Source organism: Talpa europaea (assembly GCF_964194135.1).
Source record: "Talpa europaea genome assembly, chromosome: 4".
NCBI lineage: Eukaryota > Metazoa > Chordata > Mammalia > Eulipotyphla > Talpidae > Talpa > Talpa europaea.
This window is the reverse complement of record NC_140070.1, coordinates 448,205-466,198: the sequence shown is the minus strand read 5'-3', so window position 1 is coordinate 466,198 and position 17,994 is coordinate 448,205. Positions and strand designations below refer to the sequence as shown.

Below are 17,994 nucleotides of genomic sequence, written 5' to 3'. Positions count from 1 at the left end.
GCCGGGCACGAGGGCGGGGCGGGGTCGGGCCGTGGTGGGCGGGGCGGGCACGGCGGGGCGGGGCGGCGCGGCGCGGGTCCTGGCATCCCTGCCAGCCTCAGGCTCGCTGCCCCGGGGCCCGGCGCGCGGTGAGCGGCTCTGCAGGGTGAGCCTCTGGGCGAGGACTGTGGGGGGCTCTGGGGAGCACCGGGGGAGACTCGGGGAGGACTCGGGGGAGGACTCGGGTCTCTGGGGTGGGGCACTCTGGCGAGGACCCCCCCCCGCGCCCCTTCCTGCCCGTCTCTCGGGGTCGCTCCTTCGGGGGAGCTGCACGGGGGCGTCTGGACCCGGCACTCAGCGTGTCGCCCTCCGGGTCGCCGTCCCCGCGCGCCGCCGCAGGCTCCCCGCCGGCTCGGCCCCGCCCCAGCCCCAGCCCCGGCCCCGGGTGTCTGAGGGCCGCGCCCGACGCTGCCCCGCAGGTTCCAGACCGAGGTCAACTACGACACCCTGGAGGTGCGGGACGGGCCGGGCGGCGCCGCGCCCCTCATCGGGGAGTACCACGGCACGCAGGCGCCCCAGTTCCTCATCAGCACCGGCAACGTCCTGTCGCTGCTCTTCACCACCGACAGCAGCCGCGCGAGCGTGGGCTTCCTCATCCGCTACGAGAGTGAGTCGCGCGTGGGCCAGGGCGCCGGCCCCGCGGGCTTCTGTCGGGGCGCTCCGGCTGCTCCCTGGCGCCGGGGCTGCCGGGGCTGCCGGGGCTGCGGCCGGGCCTCCGTGGTCGCGAGCGGGCTCCGGGTGTGAGGGGCTCTTCTGGGGCGCGGCTTTGGGGCGGAAGCCTGCTCCGGCCTGGGTCTCGGGGACGCCCACGGCCGGGCCTCCTAGCCAGGGCTGCTCCGTAAGGGGGGCCTCACGCTGGCCACGGGCCCTCTGGCCCTCCAGGGTGCAGTGCAGGGAGGACAGCGCCGCCCACAACGTGGGTGCGTGGGGGTCCCCGGTAGAGCGCCCCAGGGGTGGAGGCGCGGCCTCAGCCACCTACTGGGGAGAAGCCGTGGGATCTCCCGCTGGTGACTCCATGGTGCTTCCGGGAGACGCGGCCCAGTCCTGGGGCAGAGATGGTGTTTTCCTCGCTGCTCCTTTTCTCTCGCTTATTGTAATGTTTCTTCTTAGCAGAGCGCCCCGGTAGTGGTGTTTTGCGGTTCTGTACCTGGTGCTCACCCAATCGTGAGGCTTAGGGCCGGCATTACAGACGGCAGGATCTGCACCCCCGCCCCCAGTCCTGGGACCCGCTGAAAATGCAGGCGTCCCCAGCAGGACCGAGGGGGAGGTGGACGTCCTGGGACAGCCATTGCCCAGACAAGCTGCTGGAACCAGCCCAGGGCAGGCCAGGTCCTGGGAGGGCGGGAATCGGCAGGGCCCTGCGCCCTGTGCAGGCACAGCTGCCCCCTGGCCAGCGTCCCCAGGAGCAGCCTCCCCGGCGCGCCTGCCCAGCCCGAGCGCACCCTGGCTGGCTCCAGGAGGCTCGCACGCTGACCATGCCCACGTGGGGAGCTCAGCCGCTGTCACTACCAGACAGCAGGCACATTCCTTGTGGTCCCTTAGCAAAAATGTCAGATGCGATGCCCTCTTCATAAGGTGCATCACCCAAGCTGTGGTTACAGGTGAGCCGCGATCACAAACATGCTCCCGGAGCTCGTTCTTGGGGGTTAAACAGCTTGAACACGGTGGAAGGTGCTGGGTTAGTAGCTCAAGTCATCAGTGTTCTGGACCCACTGGCTTACGTGGAGCCCTTTACACTCATGCCCGTGCGGGGAGTGGCGTGTCACTCTGAGAAGAGAGAGCGTGACATGGAAAAGGAACAGCGACTCAAGGTGGTTACAGGGCTTGGCCCGGGGCCACTCTCCTTGGCACCTTCTAACAAGGCTCCCCCTCCCTCAGGGCAGCCGCCCGGGGGACTCAGAACCGTGGGCTGGTGGAGCGCACACTTAGAAAGCCACTTCATTCGCGTGTGTGCTGGGTCGGTGTGCGCGTGCACAGGAGAGCGGGCGTGTGGCCGCCGCATCCAGCAGGTCACCTAAGGGAGGGGGCGAGAGGCGGGCAGGGCGGACGCCATCCAGGGTAGTGCCGACTTTCCTGTAAAGGGGCGAGGCGGCGAGCAGGGAGGGAGACCCGCCCGGCCAGCTGCCCGCTGCCTCCTGCCCACAGCGCGGGGTGCCCAGGCCTGTGGGCTTCCCTCGCATGGCCTCCGGCCCCGCCGTCCCTCGCGCACCTGCTCCGCGCGGGGGCTGACCCGGCCCCATGTGTGCAAGCAGGTGTGACCCTGGAGTCTGACTCCTGCCTGGACCCCGGCATCCCCGTGAACGGCCACCGGCGCGGCAGCGACTTCGGCGTCAGGTCCGCCGTGACCTTCGGCTGCGACCCGGGGTACACGCTGAGCGACGAGGAGCCCCTGGTGTGCGAGAGCAGCCAGCAGTGGAGCCACGCGCTGCCCAGCTGCGACGGTAGGTGGCGCCGTGGGCCGCGAGGGAGGGAGGGAGGGCAGGGCCGTCTCCCGCGGCTGGCCAGGCTGGCCAGAGTCAGGCTGGACGCAGCAGGAGCCTGTGCACAAGGGCCAGGCCAGCTGGGCGGTGCGTCGGCTCTGTACCATGGCCCCCGCGGCCCTCACCCGGCTCGGCTTCCCCGGGAGACCCCAGGGCGGCCGCGCCACAGCCAGGCCCCTGCGGCTCTGGGCGGCCGGGGCAGCGTGCGTTGCAGCTGGGCTCACAGCAGGGGCTGCCCCAGCCGCTCCAGAGCCCCGTCGCCGTGCAGCACCCACGGGAGGGAAATGGAGGGATGGTCCAGTCTCGCCCTGTCCAGACCACGGCCTCTCCGCCAGGGTTGTCCGCGGGAGACCCCGTTTCCCAACAGGGCCGAGCGGGCGGCGCGGGCCCCTGACGGGCACCACGGCGGGCACCACGGCGGGCACCGGTGCACAGCGGGGCCGCGCTCGGCCCAGGACACACGTAGCGCCCACGGGAGCTCGGGCGGCGCGGCCGGGCCGGCGCTGGGTCTCCCGGACCCTGTCCCGGCCCGAGGGACGCGCCCCCAGAGCCCCGGGGGGGGGTGCCGGGCGCACACGCACAGTCCAACGCGCAGAGCGCACCCCTGCACCCGCTGCACACGCCCGCGTGGGGACACGAGCACGCAGGTGACCGCAGGTGCCCACGGCACACGCTGGCGGCCTTGCACACGCGTGTTCACAGAAACACAGGACAGACAGCGAGCGGAGGCCGCCGCCCAGCGGCCGGGGCTCGGGGTCAGCGCGGCACTTTGGTTTGAACGTTCAGCACCAGGTTGTTTCCGTGATCAGCGCGTGGAGAGGGAGCGCTCACCAGGCGCCCCGTGCTGGCAGGGGGAGCGTCCGCCGTGCTCAGGGCGTCCCAGCGCGGTCTGTGTGCGCACGTCCGCTGCTCTCAGGGCCCGCTGGAGCAAGAGCGCCAGGGCAAGGCTCCCCTTCAAAGGCCTTAGCGTTGCTCACGTGCACTAGCACCCAGTTTCTTTTCTTAAGCAGCCCCCAAAACCCACAGCAGGATAAGTCACGCGTGCATGCAGCTGAGCGGACACTCTCTCCCCAAGACAGGAGCTTGCTGTCTGCCAGGCCAGCCTCGGCGAGACTAGGTTGGGGACCGCTGCGGCCGGCACTGGCCCTGGGCAGGGCAGGCTTCCCAGTCACCCCAGTCCGGCTCCCCCGCAGGCCGAGGGGTGGAGGCCGCGGCCGCTGAGCCTGGTGCAGAGCCGTGTGGTCCTCGGCTCGCAGAGGATGCGCAGCCATCGGGGTCGCCCACTACTGCTGGTCCCGGCACCATGGTGCTCTGGCCCCGGGACTCTGCCCGGAAGAGGACTTGCCCGGCTCAGGCCACGGGGATTCTTGATTCCGTATCAATGGCTGCTGTGCTCAGTGGTTTGGTATCTAACCAGACTGTTTCCTGGCCCTGCCCAGCAGCTGACCACTCCTTGCCCAGCTCAGTCCCTCCCTCCCTCCCTCCCAATACTTCTGTCCTAACCACCTTCTTCGTCCCCACCTACTGGATCCCCAGAGCTGGTTCCCGCACCCCCATGTCCTCACACCAGGAGGCCAAGGCCTCTGGGGCAGTCCCTCTGAGGGCGCTGGCTGCAGCAACACTGCTCCCTGGGCCCACGCACCGCCCAAGGGCCTCCCCACGCCTGGGCTGAGTCCTCGGGTCAGTCTGCCAGGGGTGGCCAGGAGGCCTTGGGCAAGCCAGCGAGCCTTGTGGGTGCCCAGCACAGGCCATTCAGCACAGCCCCCTGGCCTTGACGGTGAGCTCATGGCCAACAGGACTTGGAGAGGGCCTGGTCAAAACCAGCCTGAGGCCCAGAGTGGCGCCCAGAAGCCGCGCTCTCTGCAGACACAGCATGCTCCCCTGGAGGACGGCACGGTCTGCAGGGCTGAGGCTCCCAGAGCTTGGGTAACAGCAGGCGCGGCGGCCGCCTGGGCAGGACCCGGTCTGGAGGCGCGGGCTGCCCGCGGGCTGAGCATCCTGGAGCTGAGGCGAGGCCCGGGTGTGCCCCCCCGAGACGCCTGCACCCGAGGCGCGCCCCCCACGGGGACAGGGGGTGGAGGCCCTGTGTCACTGCTGCTGCAGAACCTACCAGGGAAGGATGAGCCTGCGAGGGCAGGGTGTTGGGAGGTGCTGGCTCTGCGGGCGTCGGGGTCATGCCGACGGCTTGGGGTTAACTGCGAGGATCGTTCCTGTCGGCCTCTAAAATCTCAAGCAATCTCCTCAACCCCCAGGGCTGCTTTATCGTAACAGACGACACAGCAGAAGGATATTTAAACCTTAAAAAACCCCAATTCTCAGCAAAGGAAGAAGAAGCCAATGTTGACCTTAACGTGTCACATCCCGTGATGTCAGAGGAGCTGCCCGCATCTCCTCGCGGGGAGCCCCCTCGCTTCAGTCTTGGAAAAATAACACGGGCGTTGGGCGACGTCACCCTCTTTGTATGTGGGGAAAGGCAAAGGCCAGGGAAATCTTTGATTTATTTTATTCCGCGAGTTTGCGGCAACTGGCAGGTTCCAAGCCGCTTCCCACCGCAGTCAGACTCACCCCGCCTCCTCCCGCCCTGTGCCTGCCCCGGGAGGGCTGCTGGGGCTGTTGTCTCCCCCACCCCGCCCTGAGGGGGATCCTGCAGCAGTTGGCATCCCTTCTGGCCGTTCCGCTCAGCATCACCCCCTCGGGCCACCCTTGCCTCCTAAAGGGCAGCTGCGCTGGCCGCCCACCCTGCCCCCGCCGGGCACGGGCTGCGCCTGCCCTGGTTGCTACTGAGGACGCTCTAAAAGCCCCTTGTCCTAGCGGGCCTGTGGGCCTGACCCTAAGGTGCCTTTCCTGTTTTAAGCCCTGTGCGGAGGCTACATCCACGGCACGAGCGGGACGGTGCTCTCCCCCGGGTTCCCGGACTTCTACCCCAACTCCCTCAACTGCACGTGGACCATCGAAGTCTCTCACGGGAAGGGTAAGGCCGGCGCCTGCCCGGACGGCACTGCGGGGGCGAGAAAAGAGAGAGCCTGCGGCTCCGTGTCTCCGTGTCTTCGGGGACGGGTCTCTGAGCACGGTGCCACGCGCAGGGTCGGCCTCATGTTCTGCTCCGCTCCCGTAGGGGCGGCCGGGGGCGGGGACAGTGGTGAGGAAGGGGGCCACGCCCAGTGGATGTAAGGGCTGGCTCACCCGAAGGAAATGGGGGACGACCCGAGGGGACTCTGCGGGGGCCTGGGACCCTGGGCCAGAGCTCCGGGGGCACCACCCAGGTGGCTGCCCACAGCTCCCGCTGTGCGCCTGCGGGCCTGTGTCTGCGCCTGTCTGTGTCCTGGCGCCTGGCTGGAGGCCTGCCTGTCTGTCTGTCCCTGCACGGGCTCATCCACCTCCGCTCACTCGCCCACGCGGGTCCCCCCCTCCCGCCTCCCTCCCTCGAGCCGCTCTGTCTGCCCAGCCCCCACCTGGCCTTCCCACCCGGGACGCGGCTCTGCTCACTGAGGCCACATAGTCTCCGCGTCCGGAGCCGCCCGCAGCTCACGCCCCCTCTGGCCCAGGCGTCCAGATGATGTTCCACACCTTCCACCTGGAGAGCTCCCACGACTACCTGCTCATCTCGGAGGACGGCAGCTTCGCGGCGCCCGTGGCCAGGCTCACCGGCTCGGTGCTGCCCCACACTGTCAAGGCCGGCCTGTTCGGCAACTTCACCGCCCAGCTCCGCTTCATCTCCGACTTCTCCATCTCCTACGAGGGCTTCAACGTCACCTTCTTGGGTACGCGGGCTCTGCGGCCGAGGGCGGGCGAGAGTGTGTGAGTGTCTTAAGTGTGTGCGTGAGTGTGGGTGCAGAGTGTGCGTGAATGTGTGCGCGCCTGTGGGTGCAGAGTGGCGGGGGGGAGTCACAGGCAGGTGCTGGCACGGGGTGACCGGGAGGGAGGGAGTGGGCGGCCCTCCCAGAAGCTGGCCCAGCCCAGCCCACCGCCTGCCAGCCACAGAACGCCTCTTGGCCTACAGACCCCGCAAACTCTCCCCCTGAAAAGTGTCCCCCGAAGACTGGCTGCCCCTCTCTACGCCCACAGGAGCGTAGACAGAGTCCTCCGCGGGACGGGGCGGGGCCGCGCTGCTCCGTCCTTTGGGCCTCGACGGCCCCCGCAGAGCCGGCAGGCCAGGGCCGCCGCAGCAGGGGTGGGCTCCCGCGCTGGCAGCCAGCCGCGACTCCCAGGACGGCAGAGCACGCTCGCCCTGGCCTCCGTGGCTTTGGGGCAGTCTGAGGGACGCTGGCGTGGAGACCGATGCGCCGTCTCCAGCCGCGGCCAGGTCCGCGGTGGGCGGCAGAGCAGACGGCGCAGGCCTTTGGGGGCTGCCTCCTCTGGGGCCACACACAGCAGCTCCGCAGGGCCCGAGCTCAGCTCGGGCAGGAGCCTTTCCTTCTGGAGACATTTTGCCTGGACACCAATTGGCACTAAATTAATGGCGCTTATTTCTTAAATGTCCAGATAAATAGCGACTTCTTCATTCAAATGAAGCGCTTACCCTCGGGGGCTTTCCGGGTGGCGCGAGGTCAGCCTTTTGTCCTGGGAGCAGCCTCGTGGGGCGCTGGGTCAGCGCCTGGGGTCCCTGTGTGTCCCCAGCGCCCTGAGTCTCTGCCCCGCGTCTCCGCCTGCTCAGAGTACGACCTGGAGCCCTGCGAGGACCCTGGCGTCCCGGCCTTCAGCCGGAGGGTCGGCTTCCAGTTTGGCGTCGGGGACGTGCTGACCTTCTCCTGCTTCCCGGGGTACCGCCTGGAAGGGGCCACCAAGCTGACCTGCCTGGGCGGGGGCCGCCGTGTGTGGAGCGCACCTCTGCCAAGGTGTGTGGGTAGGTGGCCACACGCTTTCATTTCATTCATCCGGGCGGGCTGCGCGGTCAGGGAGGGTGGGCAGCCGGGGCAGTCAGGGGGCAGCCGGGGCCGCGCCTCAGTCTCAGGGCTGAGGAAGAGGGCCCAGAGCAGCTGCCTCGTAGGAGACAGACGCTGCCAACAGGCTGGACACAAAGGAGGCGTCAGCTCCGCCCGGCCGGCCCCATGGGCGTGGAGAGGCGCCGTGAGGGGCCGGGAGAAGGGCGCGGCTCGGGCACTTCTCCAGCACCTGCCGGCTCCTGGGAGGGTGCGGGGCGTCCTACAGCGGGACCCTCGGCAAGGTGGATGCCAAGCGCGCATGTTCTGAATGTCCTTGAGGATCTGGAGGTCGAGGGCATCCTGTTGGGTGCCTTGAGGCGGGGCGGAAGCTCACAGCGGGGCGGTGTCCACTGCCTGCTGAGAACCGTGCCCGGCACCCAGCAGAGGGGCCAGGGCTCAGGGCCAGCTCAGGCCGGTCTCAGCCCCGGACCTGCAATGGGCCTGCCCCGCCAAGAGCCGGCTGAGCCCCGCGGTCACACGATGGAGCCTGGGGCCAGGAGGCAGCCCAGCCTCACGGCTGCTGCCCCAACACAGGCGGGCGGTTGTGAGAACAGGACTCCGCAGCCATGAAAGATGAAACAAATGCAGGGAAGCAGGTGCTTCTGCACTGGGTCTCTCGGGCCTCGGGGTTTCACTGCCGCCCTGAGCAATGTCCGGACGAATCACCACGCCGCGGAGGGGCCGGGCAAGGGCCAGGCTGGGTGGTCCCACTGGGGCGCAGACCCCTCTTCTGCTGCCCGGGCGCCCTCCCCGTGTCTGGGAGGGTTTTGCTTTTTATTGAGCAGTGCATGCGTGTTTTGATCGGTCTGAAGAAGGAAAGGACATGGCATTTAGTGACACACGCAGGTGCACACGCCTGCACACCCATGCGCAGGCACACACGGGTGCACACACCCGGTTTTCTGTCTCACCCTGGTCACAGGCTGTTCATGCGAAGTGAGTGTGCAGGAGCGGTGGCCCCCGCCCGGCTGCCCCACCCCCGCCCCCCAGGGGCCGCTCGGAGCCGGCAGACGCGGGAGCAGCTGGGGGCTGGCGGGCGTCCTGCGAGGCGGGTGCGCTGAGGCCGCGGGCGTCCGGGGTCTGGGCCTTCTAGAGGACCGAGGCGGCTCGGCAGCGGGCGCGTGGGGAGCACTCCCGTCCCGTGGGTGATCAGTCAGACTGGATGGTCAGCTGCGCGTCACAGAGAGGCCGCCCTGGCCTGAAGCCGCGCCCCGTCACGTCAGTGGTTCCACTTCTGAACCCTCTTTTCTCACTGTCCCGTTTACCCCAGCGGAGTGCGGCGCGAGCGTCCGGGGAAACGAAGGCACGCTGCTGTCCCCCAACTTCCCGGCCAACTACGACAACAACCACGAGTGCGTCTACAGCGTCGAGACAGAGCCCGGCAAGGGCGTGCGGCTGCGGGCCCCGACCTTCCAGCTGTTCCACGGTGACGTCCTCAAGGTACGGACGCCCGGGCTTGCCCAGGCTCAGCCACCGCCCGCGCCCCCCACCCCTGCAGGCGTCCGGGACAAAGCGCGACGCCGCGCCCCCCAGTCCACACCTGGACGCGCCACGAGACAGCCCCCGGGCTGCCTTGAGGACTCAGTGGCAGAACACACGGGGCCAGGCCTGGGGCCTGTCTGCACAGAGCGGCTCGCAGAAAACCCGCCCCCCCCCACGGTCATGGTGCAAGTGACCACGCAGGGCCGCGTGGCGGATGGGGGTGGCCCTGGACACGGTCTGGCTCTCAGAAGAAGCCCGGGACACCGTGTCCTGCTGTGGCCTCCCATGCAGAAGGGGGAGGTTCTGTGCCTTAGAGGTCACCAAGAGCCAGCGCCAGGAGGGACGCCCCAGCCTGGGGGCTCAGGACCCAGCCCACCCACCACCCACATTATGCACGGCCCCAGAGGAAAGGCAGGAGGCAGGTGTAGGGGCTCCTAAGCCTCACCTCAATTTATATAACCCCAGCTCCAACTGGGAATTCCCCAGATCGCAAGGCTACACGTGGCGTCCTCGCAGGTCCTCTCAGCACGTGGAGGGGGGTTTGAGCGCAGAGAATGCTGGTCCCAGCGTGAGTGGGCACCATGTCCAGGCCCAGGGCCAAGACTGGGACTCGGCTCTCCTGCCCCCCCCCCACAGTTCCAAGGCGTCTGCTTACCTCCCCCTACATGACATGGCCCCGCCCTGGGCCCCTTGGGGAGCCGCAAGCACGGGAGTGTCGGGGCCTGCGGGTGAGTGTCGTGTCCCGCGCCACGTGGATGGCCTCAGCTCTAGACGCAGCGGGTCTGCAGCAGACTCTCCAGGGTGCGCGCCCATCGGTGCGGGTGAGCGGTGGGCGACTGCGCTGAGCAGGCCTGACAGATGCCGCTGGCTGGAGGGAGCAGGACTCCCTTCCACGATGGCCGCAGCGCCAGGTGTCGATCATAACAAAAAGGCGAAGGCCTGGCTGCCCGGGCAGCTGCGAAGGAGCCGTCGTCCCGGGAACGTCTGTCCTGACACGCGTGTCAGTGAGGGTGCTGATCAGCATCTCAGCGCTAGAAACCCTCAGTGGCAGCATGTCCCTCGGCCGCCCCCACGTGGTGTGGCCAGAAAGAGGCCGCGTTGTGGGCCTCCCCGGGCACGCGGTGCTTCCTGCCGCTTGTGGAAAAGCCAAGTTAAGAGAATCTCGGCCCTGCTGGTGGCGCCAGGAGCGGCCGGGGGCTGGCGGGGTGAGCAGGCTGGACTCAGCCCTGGGGCTTAGCTCCTGTGGAGCTGGGAGAGGCCCTCGCCCCGCAGCTCCATGGCACCTCAGCTGGCCTGCTGCCTCCGGGCGCCCTGCACTGTGGGCTTCCCAGCCCCGGGGCCCGCTGCCAGCGTTCAGGCCCCGCCAGCCTGCACCAGGGAAGCAGGGCAGCATGGTGTGGGGCCCGGTCACCCCAGATGTGCGTCAGGCCCACGCTCCCAGAGCGCTGCTGCCCTCTGAGTTCGGGGTGGGTGCGACACAGCCGCTCGCCAGGGCACTGCCAGTCCCTTCCAGCTCAAAGCCCGTCAGCCCTGAGCAGGCGCAGCCGGGCCGACTCCAGGCAAGGCCCACTCCGACCGCGTCTCCGGGGCCTTGTGGGGTGACAAGAACAGGGGCCCAGGAGAGGCCAGACGAGGGCACGCTCCCCGCGAGCAGACCCTTCAGGCGTGGCTCTGGGGCCAGTCGGCCTGACCAGCTCACTGTTGGGCCAGCGGTGGGCTCTCAAGCCGCAGCTGCATGAAGGGGTGTTCAGGCGGAACTTCCACAAAAGTGTGCCCCACTTTCTGTAACTCGGGGACCATTTAGTGCAAAGTTCTGTCTTGGAAGATCAAGTTCCTTGTTAGGGTGACGGTGACGCCAGTCCCGTGCCGGCTCACGCGGGGTCCTCTCCCCCAGGTCTATGACGGCAAGGACAGTGCCTCGCGGCCCCTGGGCGCCTTCACCGGCAGCGAGCTCGAGGGCCGGGTCCTCAACAGCACGTCCAACCACCTGTGGCTGGAGTTCGACTCCGACGGCTCCGACACCCGCCAGGGCTTCCAGCTCACCTACACCAGTAAGTGTCCCCCAGCCCCCTACCCCTGTTGCGGCCGCAGGGCGCCAGCTCCTGGGCTATTTCTGCGTCCACGGGCAAGTGGCTGTGCCTGGAAAGAAAAATGTGTGTGGAAGAGCTTCCGGGCTTAAAAATGCCGACTGTGACAGAACCAAGGCAAATGCGCGCAGGCTTATAGAGGAGAGCTCTGGAATGTCCAGCGGGGCCACCGCCACGGTCTCTGGATGGCCACCTCGCACCACGCCACAGGTGCCCCCCCGCCTGTCTGCCCTGTGTCGCCCGCTGGCTGTCCACACCGCCGCGTGTCAGACCAGAGGGCGCGTCACACGCACACTTGACCGCATCAGGGGGATAAGCGTTTGCACACACATGTCCACTCAGATTTCTGCCCGGGTGGGAGGGTCCTTGTCACAGGGATTTCCCGGACAACTAAATGCACCATGTGCCCAAGACCGGCGCGGCGGCGTGGACCAGGCCTCCCCAGAGACTGGGTGTGGGCGCTGTGGAGTCGGGGTTCACCCGAGACTGGGCATGGTGGCGTGAGCCGGGGCTCCTCTGAGACTGGGTACAGCGGCGCAGAGTCGGGGTTCACCCAAGACTGGGGGTGCGGCGGCATGGAGTCAGGGTTCACTCGACTGGGGGCGCAGCGGTGTGGAGCCAGGCTCTCCAGGAAACGTGCTCACTTGAAGGTGAACTCGAAGACAGCTAAGGAAGGTAAAGGCCAAGGAGAAGAAACGTGTGTTTTCAGATATGGCAGCTGTCACACGAGCATTTTGGTAATGGACAGAGTCAGATGAGCAGCTGGGAGGGTGACAGCACGTTACGTGGACAGCCGGTGAGTGGCCGGGTGGGTGGACAGCACATTACGTGGACGGCAGTGAACTGAGAAGCGTGGACGATCAGGAAACATCAGCCTTTCACCGGGCCGGCCGTGGGAGTCTTCACGGCACAGACGCGTGGCTCGGGGCACTGGGGGCTTCGCGCGCTGGCCCACGAGCGCGAGTGACCGTGGAGACCGACTCATCGCACACGGGCAAGGACGCAGAGAGACAGGCCGCCTCAGCCCAGCGCCCCACAGTCAAGTGTAGCCGGCAACTCCCAGCAAAGTTTCGTTTTCACGTCGCTTTGAAGAGATTCTGAAAGTGGAAAGCAGGAAGATTACGCCACGTGCGAAGTAACTGAGCAGAACTGGCGCCGGAAGTCTGTTCTCCACCGTGATCCCGCTTTCCAGAGCTTCTCCCTGTGGAAGGGGCTTCAGGGGGCCCGGGGCCCCCCCGCGGCTGTCCCCGCCTGTCCCCACGAGTGTCTCCCGGGCCCCTGGTGACGCCCCCTCATGCTGAGCACAGTCCCAGGCCGCTGGCCGCTCCCGGGCCCTGCAGTCCTGGCTCTCCTGGCAGCCATGCCCCCGGGTCCATGCGCCTAACCCACTCCCTGCCCCGGCTGCGCCCCACGCACGTCTGGGCCCTTAGCCAGCGCCTCCCCATGGGGCCCACGCCACCTTCATCTCTCGCCACGTCCCGCCCTGGCGACGGCTGCCATCGCCCTCCAGCTACGTCCAGCCAGGATGACTCGTGGTGTCTGAGCTTTGGGTCCTCGCGCTCACTGTGCAGAAGCTTCTGGAAGGCCCCAGAGCGGCATCTCTCCGGGCGGAGACCCTGCCTTTAGGATCCTGGTTCCTCTCTTTGTTCCGGTCGGCGTGTCGGGAGTCGGGCCCGGGCTGCTGACCTTCTGTGGGGTCTTGGTTCCTCCTGCAGCTGTTGTGACTCAGTTTCCCCGTGGCGTCCAGCCCAGCCGCCCCGCCCTTCCTCCGAGTAACTTCCGGAGAGTGGGATCTGTGGGTGTGTCATGGGCGCTGTCCAGCTGTGACCACGTAGCAGCGTAGACTCTGGAAACAGCAGAAAGTCATATTGGCGGTGACTGACGGCCGTTTAGCTCCTCGGGCGAGCCCATCCTGGGGCCGGGGGGGAGGTGTCCGGGCCTCTTGTCCCACTCGCGGCCCCTGGGCCAGGGCTGGCCGGGGAGGCGTCCCTCGGGCCGAGGTCCTGCCAGTTCGGAAAGGGCTCCGGTCATGATGAAGCGGTGACGGTGCCAATAGCTCTGAAATCAAAATATGATTAACTACAGACTAAATTCCTAGATTAAACACCAAGTAATTAAGTCTATGAAACCCCAGACTCCTACAGTGGGATCAGACACCTGATTCAAATAGTCATCCCTAGAAGATGCTTTGGAAATAAATGGTTTTAAATCGCTTGGAGAAAATTTCTAGCGCGTGAGGCTATGAAAAGGCACTTCCGACTATTTTCAAAAGACTTTCGTAATTGCCTCTTGCTCGTTAATTGCGTTGCTTAGGGAAACTGATATTTCAGGCTTTCAGACCCTAATTAATGTGCACGCACGAGCCAGTCGGGGCACGTGACCAGAGTAGAAATGCGGCTCGGCGAGCGCCCGTGGCGTCCGGGGGGACAGGTGCCTGCACCCACCTTCCCCCCTCCCGCCCCCGTGCCCTCCAGCACCGCCATCTGAGCGCGGGCCCCGGCCGACAGCTCCTCAGTGTGTCTTCAAAGCAGAGGCTGCTTCTCTGACACTCCCCTTCCATGGCCTCGAAGCCGCCAGGGGTCGCGCCTTTGGGCGCCCGCCGTCTCGCCTTCTGTGTGTGGGGACCCCGTTCCAGGCGACACTCCTGCTGGGCCTGAGGCTCGGGTGTGCTGACACTGGACTACAGACCTCGGCTGAGCCCCCGGCGGGAGCGAGGTACAGGCTGGCCCTGGAAGGGAAGCCCCACCCTGCCTCCCTCCTGTGCCGGCCGTGGGGGCGCTCCCGGCGCAGGGTGCTGACTGGGGGTGTGACTGAGCCTCTCCCAGAGCATGTGGCTTGGCAACGTGAACAGGGGCTTGTGGGCACCTGCCTCTGCCCACGGGGCGCCTGCCCAGCCCACCTGGCCCTCCCCGGAATGTGCGTGGACCTCGGCTGCGTTGGCCTGAGTCTCACCAGCCTCCCGGAACCAACAAGTGGCGAGCCACCGCCCCCCACCCCCAGAACCCAGACGGCTCCGCTCTGTCTGCAAGTGTCTCCTCATGCAGCAGGACTGAAACCCCCACCGGGAACTCTGAGGCCATCAGAATTGTCCCCAGCTCCTGTCTTGACTCTGGAATAAGCTCAGAGCTGTCAGTCAGACACAGGAGCCATTATGGGGAAAATAACTATGTCTGTCTGATAGCAGGTGCATAATAAATATTTATTGAATACACTTTAAGAACATTTTCTAAAAAAAGGACCAGAATAAAAGCAATTGACTTCAGAATTCAGGCCCAGCCAGGGCTGCCTCTCCTCCCTGTTCCCGAGGGTCGTGGAGCTGGAGGCCTGGGTGGGACTGGACCTGGGTGCTTGTGTGGGCGCCTCGCCCCGCCTGTGCGGAGGACACATGGACACGTCCCCGCAGTGCCCACACGGGCAGGCGGGAAGGAGCTGCACCGGCTCCCGGGAGGGACAAAGGCACCCACCAGCCCCAGGGGGCAGCAGCTGGGCAGCCGCCAGAGGGTGCTAGTCGCCTCGTGGCATCTGCTTTAGCACCGTGGACACCAAGAGTGGCAGCCCCCTGGTCTAGCCCCAGGGCATGACAAGACACAGCTGGGCTGCCGGGTGCTCGCCCCGGACGTTGGAGACTCGGAGACACCCCGGCGAAGTGAGGTTCCTGCCATTGCAGTAAAGCCAGCCCCACCTTCAGAGCCCAGGGGCCGCCCACACCAAGCTGCTGCAAGAGGGGCCTGGCCGCGGGGTGACCGTGAGGGCCTTGGCGTCCACACGGTCTGACCAGCCACCGCCTGTCACGTGGACGGAGCCGAGAGCCAGGGCCATATCGGCACCGTGGACTCGCTGAGCGGTTGGCGAGCCTTTGCGGGAGTCCCGTCCCGGAGCACCGCAGAGACTGCCGCAGCCCTGGAGCCGGGGACGCCCGCCCGCAGCAGGCGGAGAGGCTGCCCCTCACCCAGGTGCCAAGGCCGGGGAGCCCTCTGCAGTGCGGCGTGATTTCCCCGGGGCCCAGTTTTGTGAATAAGTCCTTTTAATTTTGCAATTAGCTGTTCTACTTTGTGATGGTGGGTAACTGTTCCACACGGCTGTGTCCAGCTTTTGGGACCGATGGCTGGACTGCTGGCCACTGGTACTGGGAGGCACCGAGCCCAGAGAAGGCGACGTCAGTAACTGAGGGGCCAGGCTCAAACTCGAGCGTGCGGCTGGAGACTGAGAACATGAAGGTGCACAGAGGCTTCACCAAACGCAGTAAAACAAACATTCTAGGGCGAGCCAGGACGCCTCCTGTCCGTTCTCCTGGGGCGATAAGAGCAGTGACCGCGGTGAGAGCGCCGGCAGGCCCCGGAGCTTCCGGGAGGGTCATTCTGGGGCGGGCGGGGTCTGGGGTGCAGCCCCGTGGGGCTGGAGGGAGCCGGTCACGGTCATGTCTCTGCCGTGGCTCCCCTGGCACGGGCCAGGGCATTCTGGATCCTGTAACTGAAAAAAGCCCCGTCCACGCCCGAGCGGGACTGTCCACGCTTCCAGGCCCAGCGTATCCGCTCGCCATGCCCTCCTCGGGGTCACGCTCACCTCCACCCCCAGGCCTCCTGCTTCTCCCTCCTGCTGCAGCTGCACCCGCACTGCCTGAGCGCCGCACATGCCCGTCTGCGCCCCGTGCAGCCCTGCCCTCCCCGGCCCTCCCCCCAGGCCGTGTCCACTCAGGCAGGCAGGGAGCCCTCGGGCTCCAGCCCCCCTCACCTGCCCCCACGTGCTTAGAACAGCGCTCCCGCGAGACACGGAAGCTCCTGGAAACAGCTCTGCCCGGGACACGGGCCCCCCAACCGGGGATTTTGGGGGCCTCAGCCCAGTGTTCTATTTCCGTGGCCCCCAGGGCCACCCCCTCTGCCTGCCGGGCCATCACAGGCGGAGCATTAGCGTGTGCGCAGGGATCACGCGTCACGTTTAAAACGGGTTTGACTCCCGGCCCGGGCTGTGGTGGCTCCGTGAGTTCCGTCCGCCTGTGCCCCGTGGCTGCTTCTGGATTTCCCTCTGCCGCGCGGGGCTTCTCGTGTGACACGATCCGAGCCCTTGGACCGCGGGGTCTCGGGGTCACAGGGGACAGCAGAAGCGCACGGGACAAGGAGTTACACAGGGACAAGCTGGCGAAGCACCGGCCGGAGACCAGTGCCGGCTTACAAACAACGTTGACGCATAATCTATCAGAAAATAACTTACAGTCACACGCACTTCACCCACGTTTCATTCCCGAGGCAGAGGAGCTCTGTCTGAAGCCAGAGCCCGCGGCCATCCCGGGAGATCCCAGCCGGCGAGCTCCGAGCCCCGTGAGCCGACGCCGGCCGCACGAGTCCTCCCCGAGCCCCCTCGTCACGGAGGCGTCATCAAGAGAATGAACGAGAAAGAACGTGTCGGTGTGGGGCCGCCTCCTGTCCACTGAGCGGGCGTGGGAAGCATTTTTTGTTTGGGGCATTTCCACACGCGGCAACTTCCGCTGATGACCGGAGAGATGGCTGCCAGAGCAGGGTGTTCTCCGCATCGAAGATGTCCAGGGAAGGACGAGCCGATAGGTTTCCAGAAACATCCAAAGCTTCATTTAGCCCTTCTCGGTGCCCTCAGGTGCGAGCCGGCAAGGCCTCTCCGGTCACGTCCTCCGTGGAGGGGGCTGGCAGGGCTGGCGGGGCCAGGCCCCCTCCCGTGGGCTCAGGGGGACCTGCGTACCCTCCTGGGGCCTCGCCCGGGGCCCGGGGCGCGCCAGGCGCTGGGGCTGGAGTGGGAGCCATGACCGCCGACGCGTGGTCAGAGATTGAGGAGACGCCGAATCTAATCCTCAGGTAGCGAGGCTGTCGTCACTGCGGGAGCCCCACGTAGCGGTTCTCACCCGCCGGAGGCCTGGAGCCTGTTTTGGCCGGGAAGTTTTCCCATTGCGTCTCCGAGTGTGTGTCTTAAGAAAGTGCTGGAGACAGAGAGGAATTGAATTACTGAATAGATTCAAACCACAGTTGCAACTCTTAATAGTTTGGACACAAATAACTTGATTTAATCTTTTTAAAAGCTCTAACAACATAAAGAAAACACAGAATCACCCTCTGAACTCTGACTTCTTACAGACTTGAGAGAGAAAAGGATATTTCTATTTTCAGTCATAACTCTTGATCTCCCTAACACCGATGCTTCTAAAGTCTTCCAGGTTCTCGTGAAAACAAAGTACCTCTACTTGGGAGGAATGTCTTTGCAGATCTAAACAGAAAATCCTAACTATTTCTGAGGTATTTTGATCAGAGCGCAGGCAGATGCCCTCCCACAGCAGACTCAGAGTCAGCTCGAGCGGCAGAGCCTCCCGGGATTCTGCCACCACGTCGGCTGGGACGGAGCAAACGCGGGAACTCTCAGAAGGTGGCTCGTGTGACCCCCGAGGGGCCGCGGAGGGAGGGTCTGCCGTGCAAGCCGTCTGGGGAGCCCCCAAGAGGCTCATCACCCCGTCCGCAGCGCCTCAGCTGGTGCGTCCGCCTGGAGCGGCGACAGTTCCTGAGCCCGGGGGACCTGTGAGCGAAGAGGGCGCGACGGTGGGCTGGACACTGGACGCCTGGATCCTGGAGCGTCCAGATGCTGCTCCGCTCTCGGACGGGCGGGGGCTGTTTGCCATGTGGCTCTGGTGGGGCTGAGGCTCGGGCTTCCTGCGCGGCGCGGGGCTTGGCGACACCGAGAGGGAGTTATGTGACCCGTAGAGAACGGAAGCCTGGGAGAGGAGAGCCCGGGGCGAGCTCACGTCTCCAGTCAGGCCATGGGACGGGCTGGCGCTCCCGGCTGGGTGAGGCGCGAGGCAAGGAGCGGACTCTCCCTTGGCAGACAGCGACGCGCCGCAGGCCTCGTGGCGGGTGCTTTTCTGTTCCTTGCTTGGTGTTTAATGCCCCTTCCATCTCCAGAAAGGTTTCCGCGCCGGCTTTGGGGCCGGAGAAGATGCTCCTTCCTGCACGAACTGTGGCGTGGTGTGTT

At 66.3% G+C, this 17,994-nt stretch overlaps 1 protein-coding gene across 1 annotated transcript in view; it reads left to right on the top strand.

Annotated features, from left to right (window-relative positions):
- The window catches only part of CSMD1 (CUB and Sushi multiple domains 1), a gene marked incomplete at both ends in the record, with an annotated part of 639,423 nt that overhangs the window by 537,460 nt on the left and 83,969 nt on the right, over positions 1 to 17,994 (top strand). Inside the window, 7 exons of the mRNA XM_084232118.1 lie at positions 459 to 646; positions 2,292 to 2,480; positions 5,374 to 5,490; positions 6,065 to 6,280; positions 7,174 to 7,362; positions 8,712 to 8,881; positions 10,818 to 10,974. Coding sequence (XP_084088244.1) covers positions 459 to 646; positions 2,292 to 2,480; positions 5,374 to 5,490; positions 6,065 to 6,280; positions 7,174 to 7,362; positions 8,712 to 8,881; positions 10,818 to 10,974 — 1,226 coding nt within the window. The remainder of the gene's footprint in view (positions 1 to 458; positions 647 to 2,291; positions 2,481 to 5,373; positions 5,491 to 6,064; positions 6,281 to 7,173; positions 7,363 to 8,711; positions 8,882 to 10,817; positions 10,975 to 17,994) is intronic.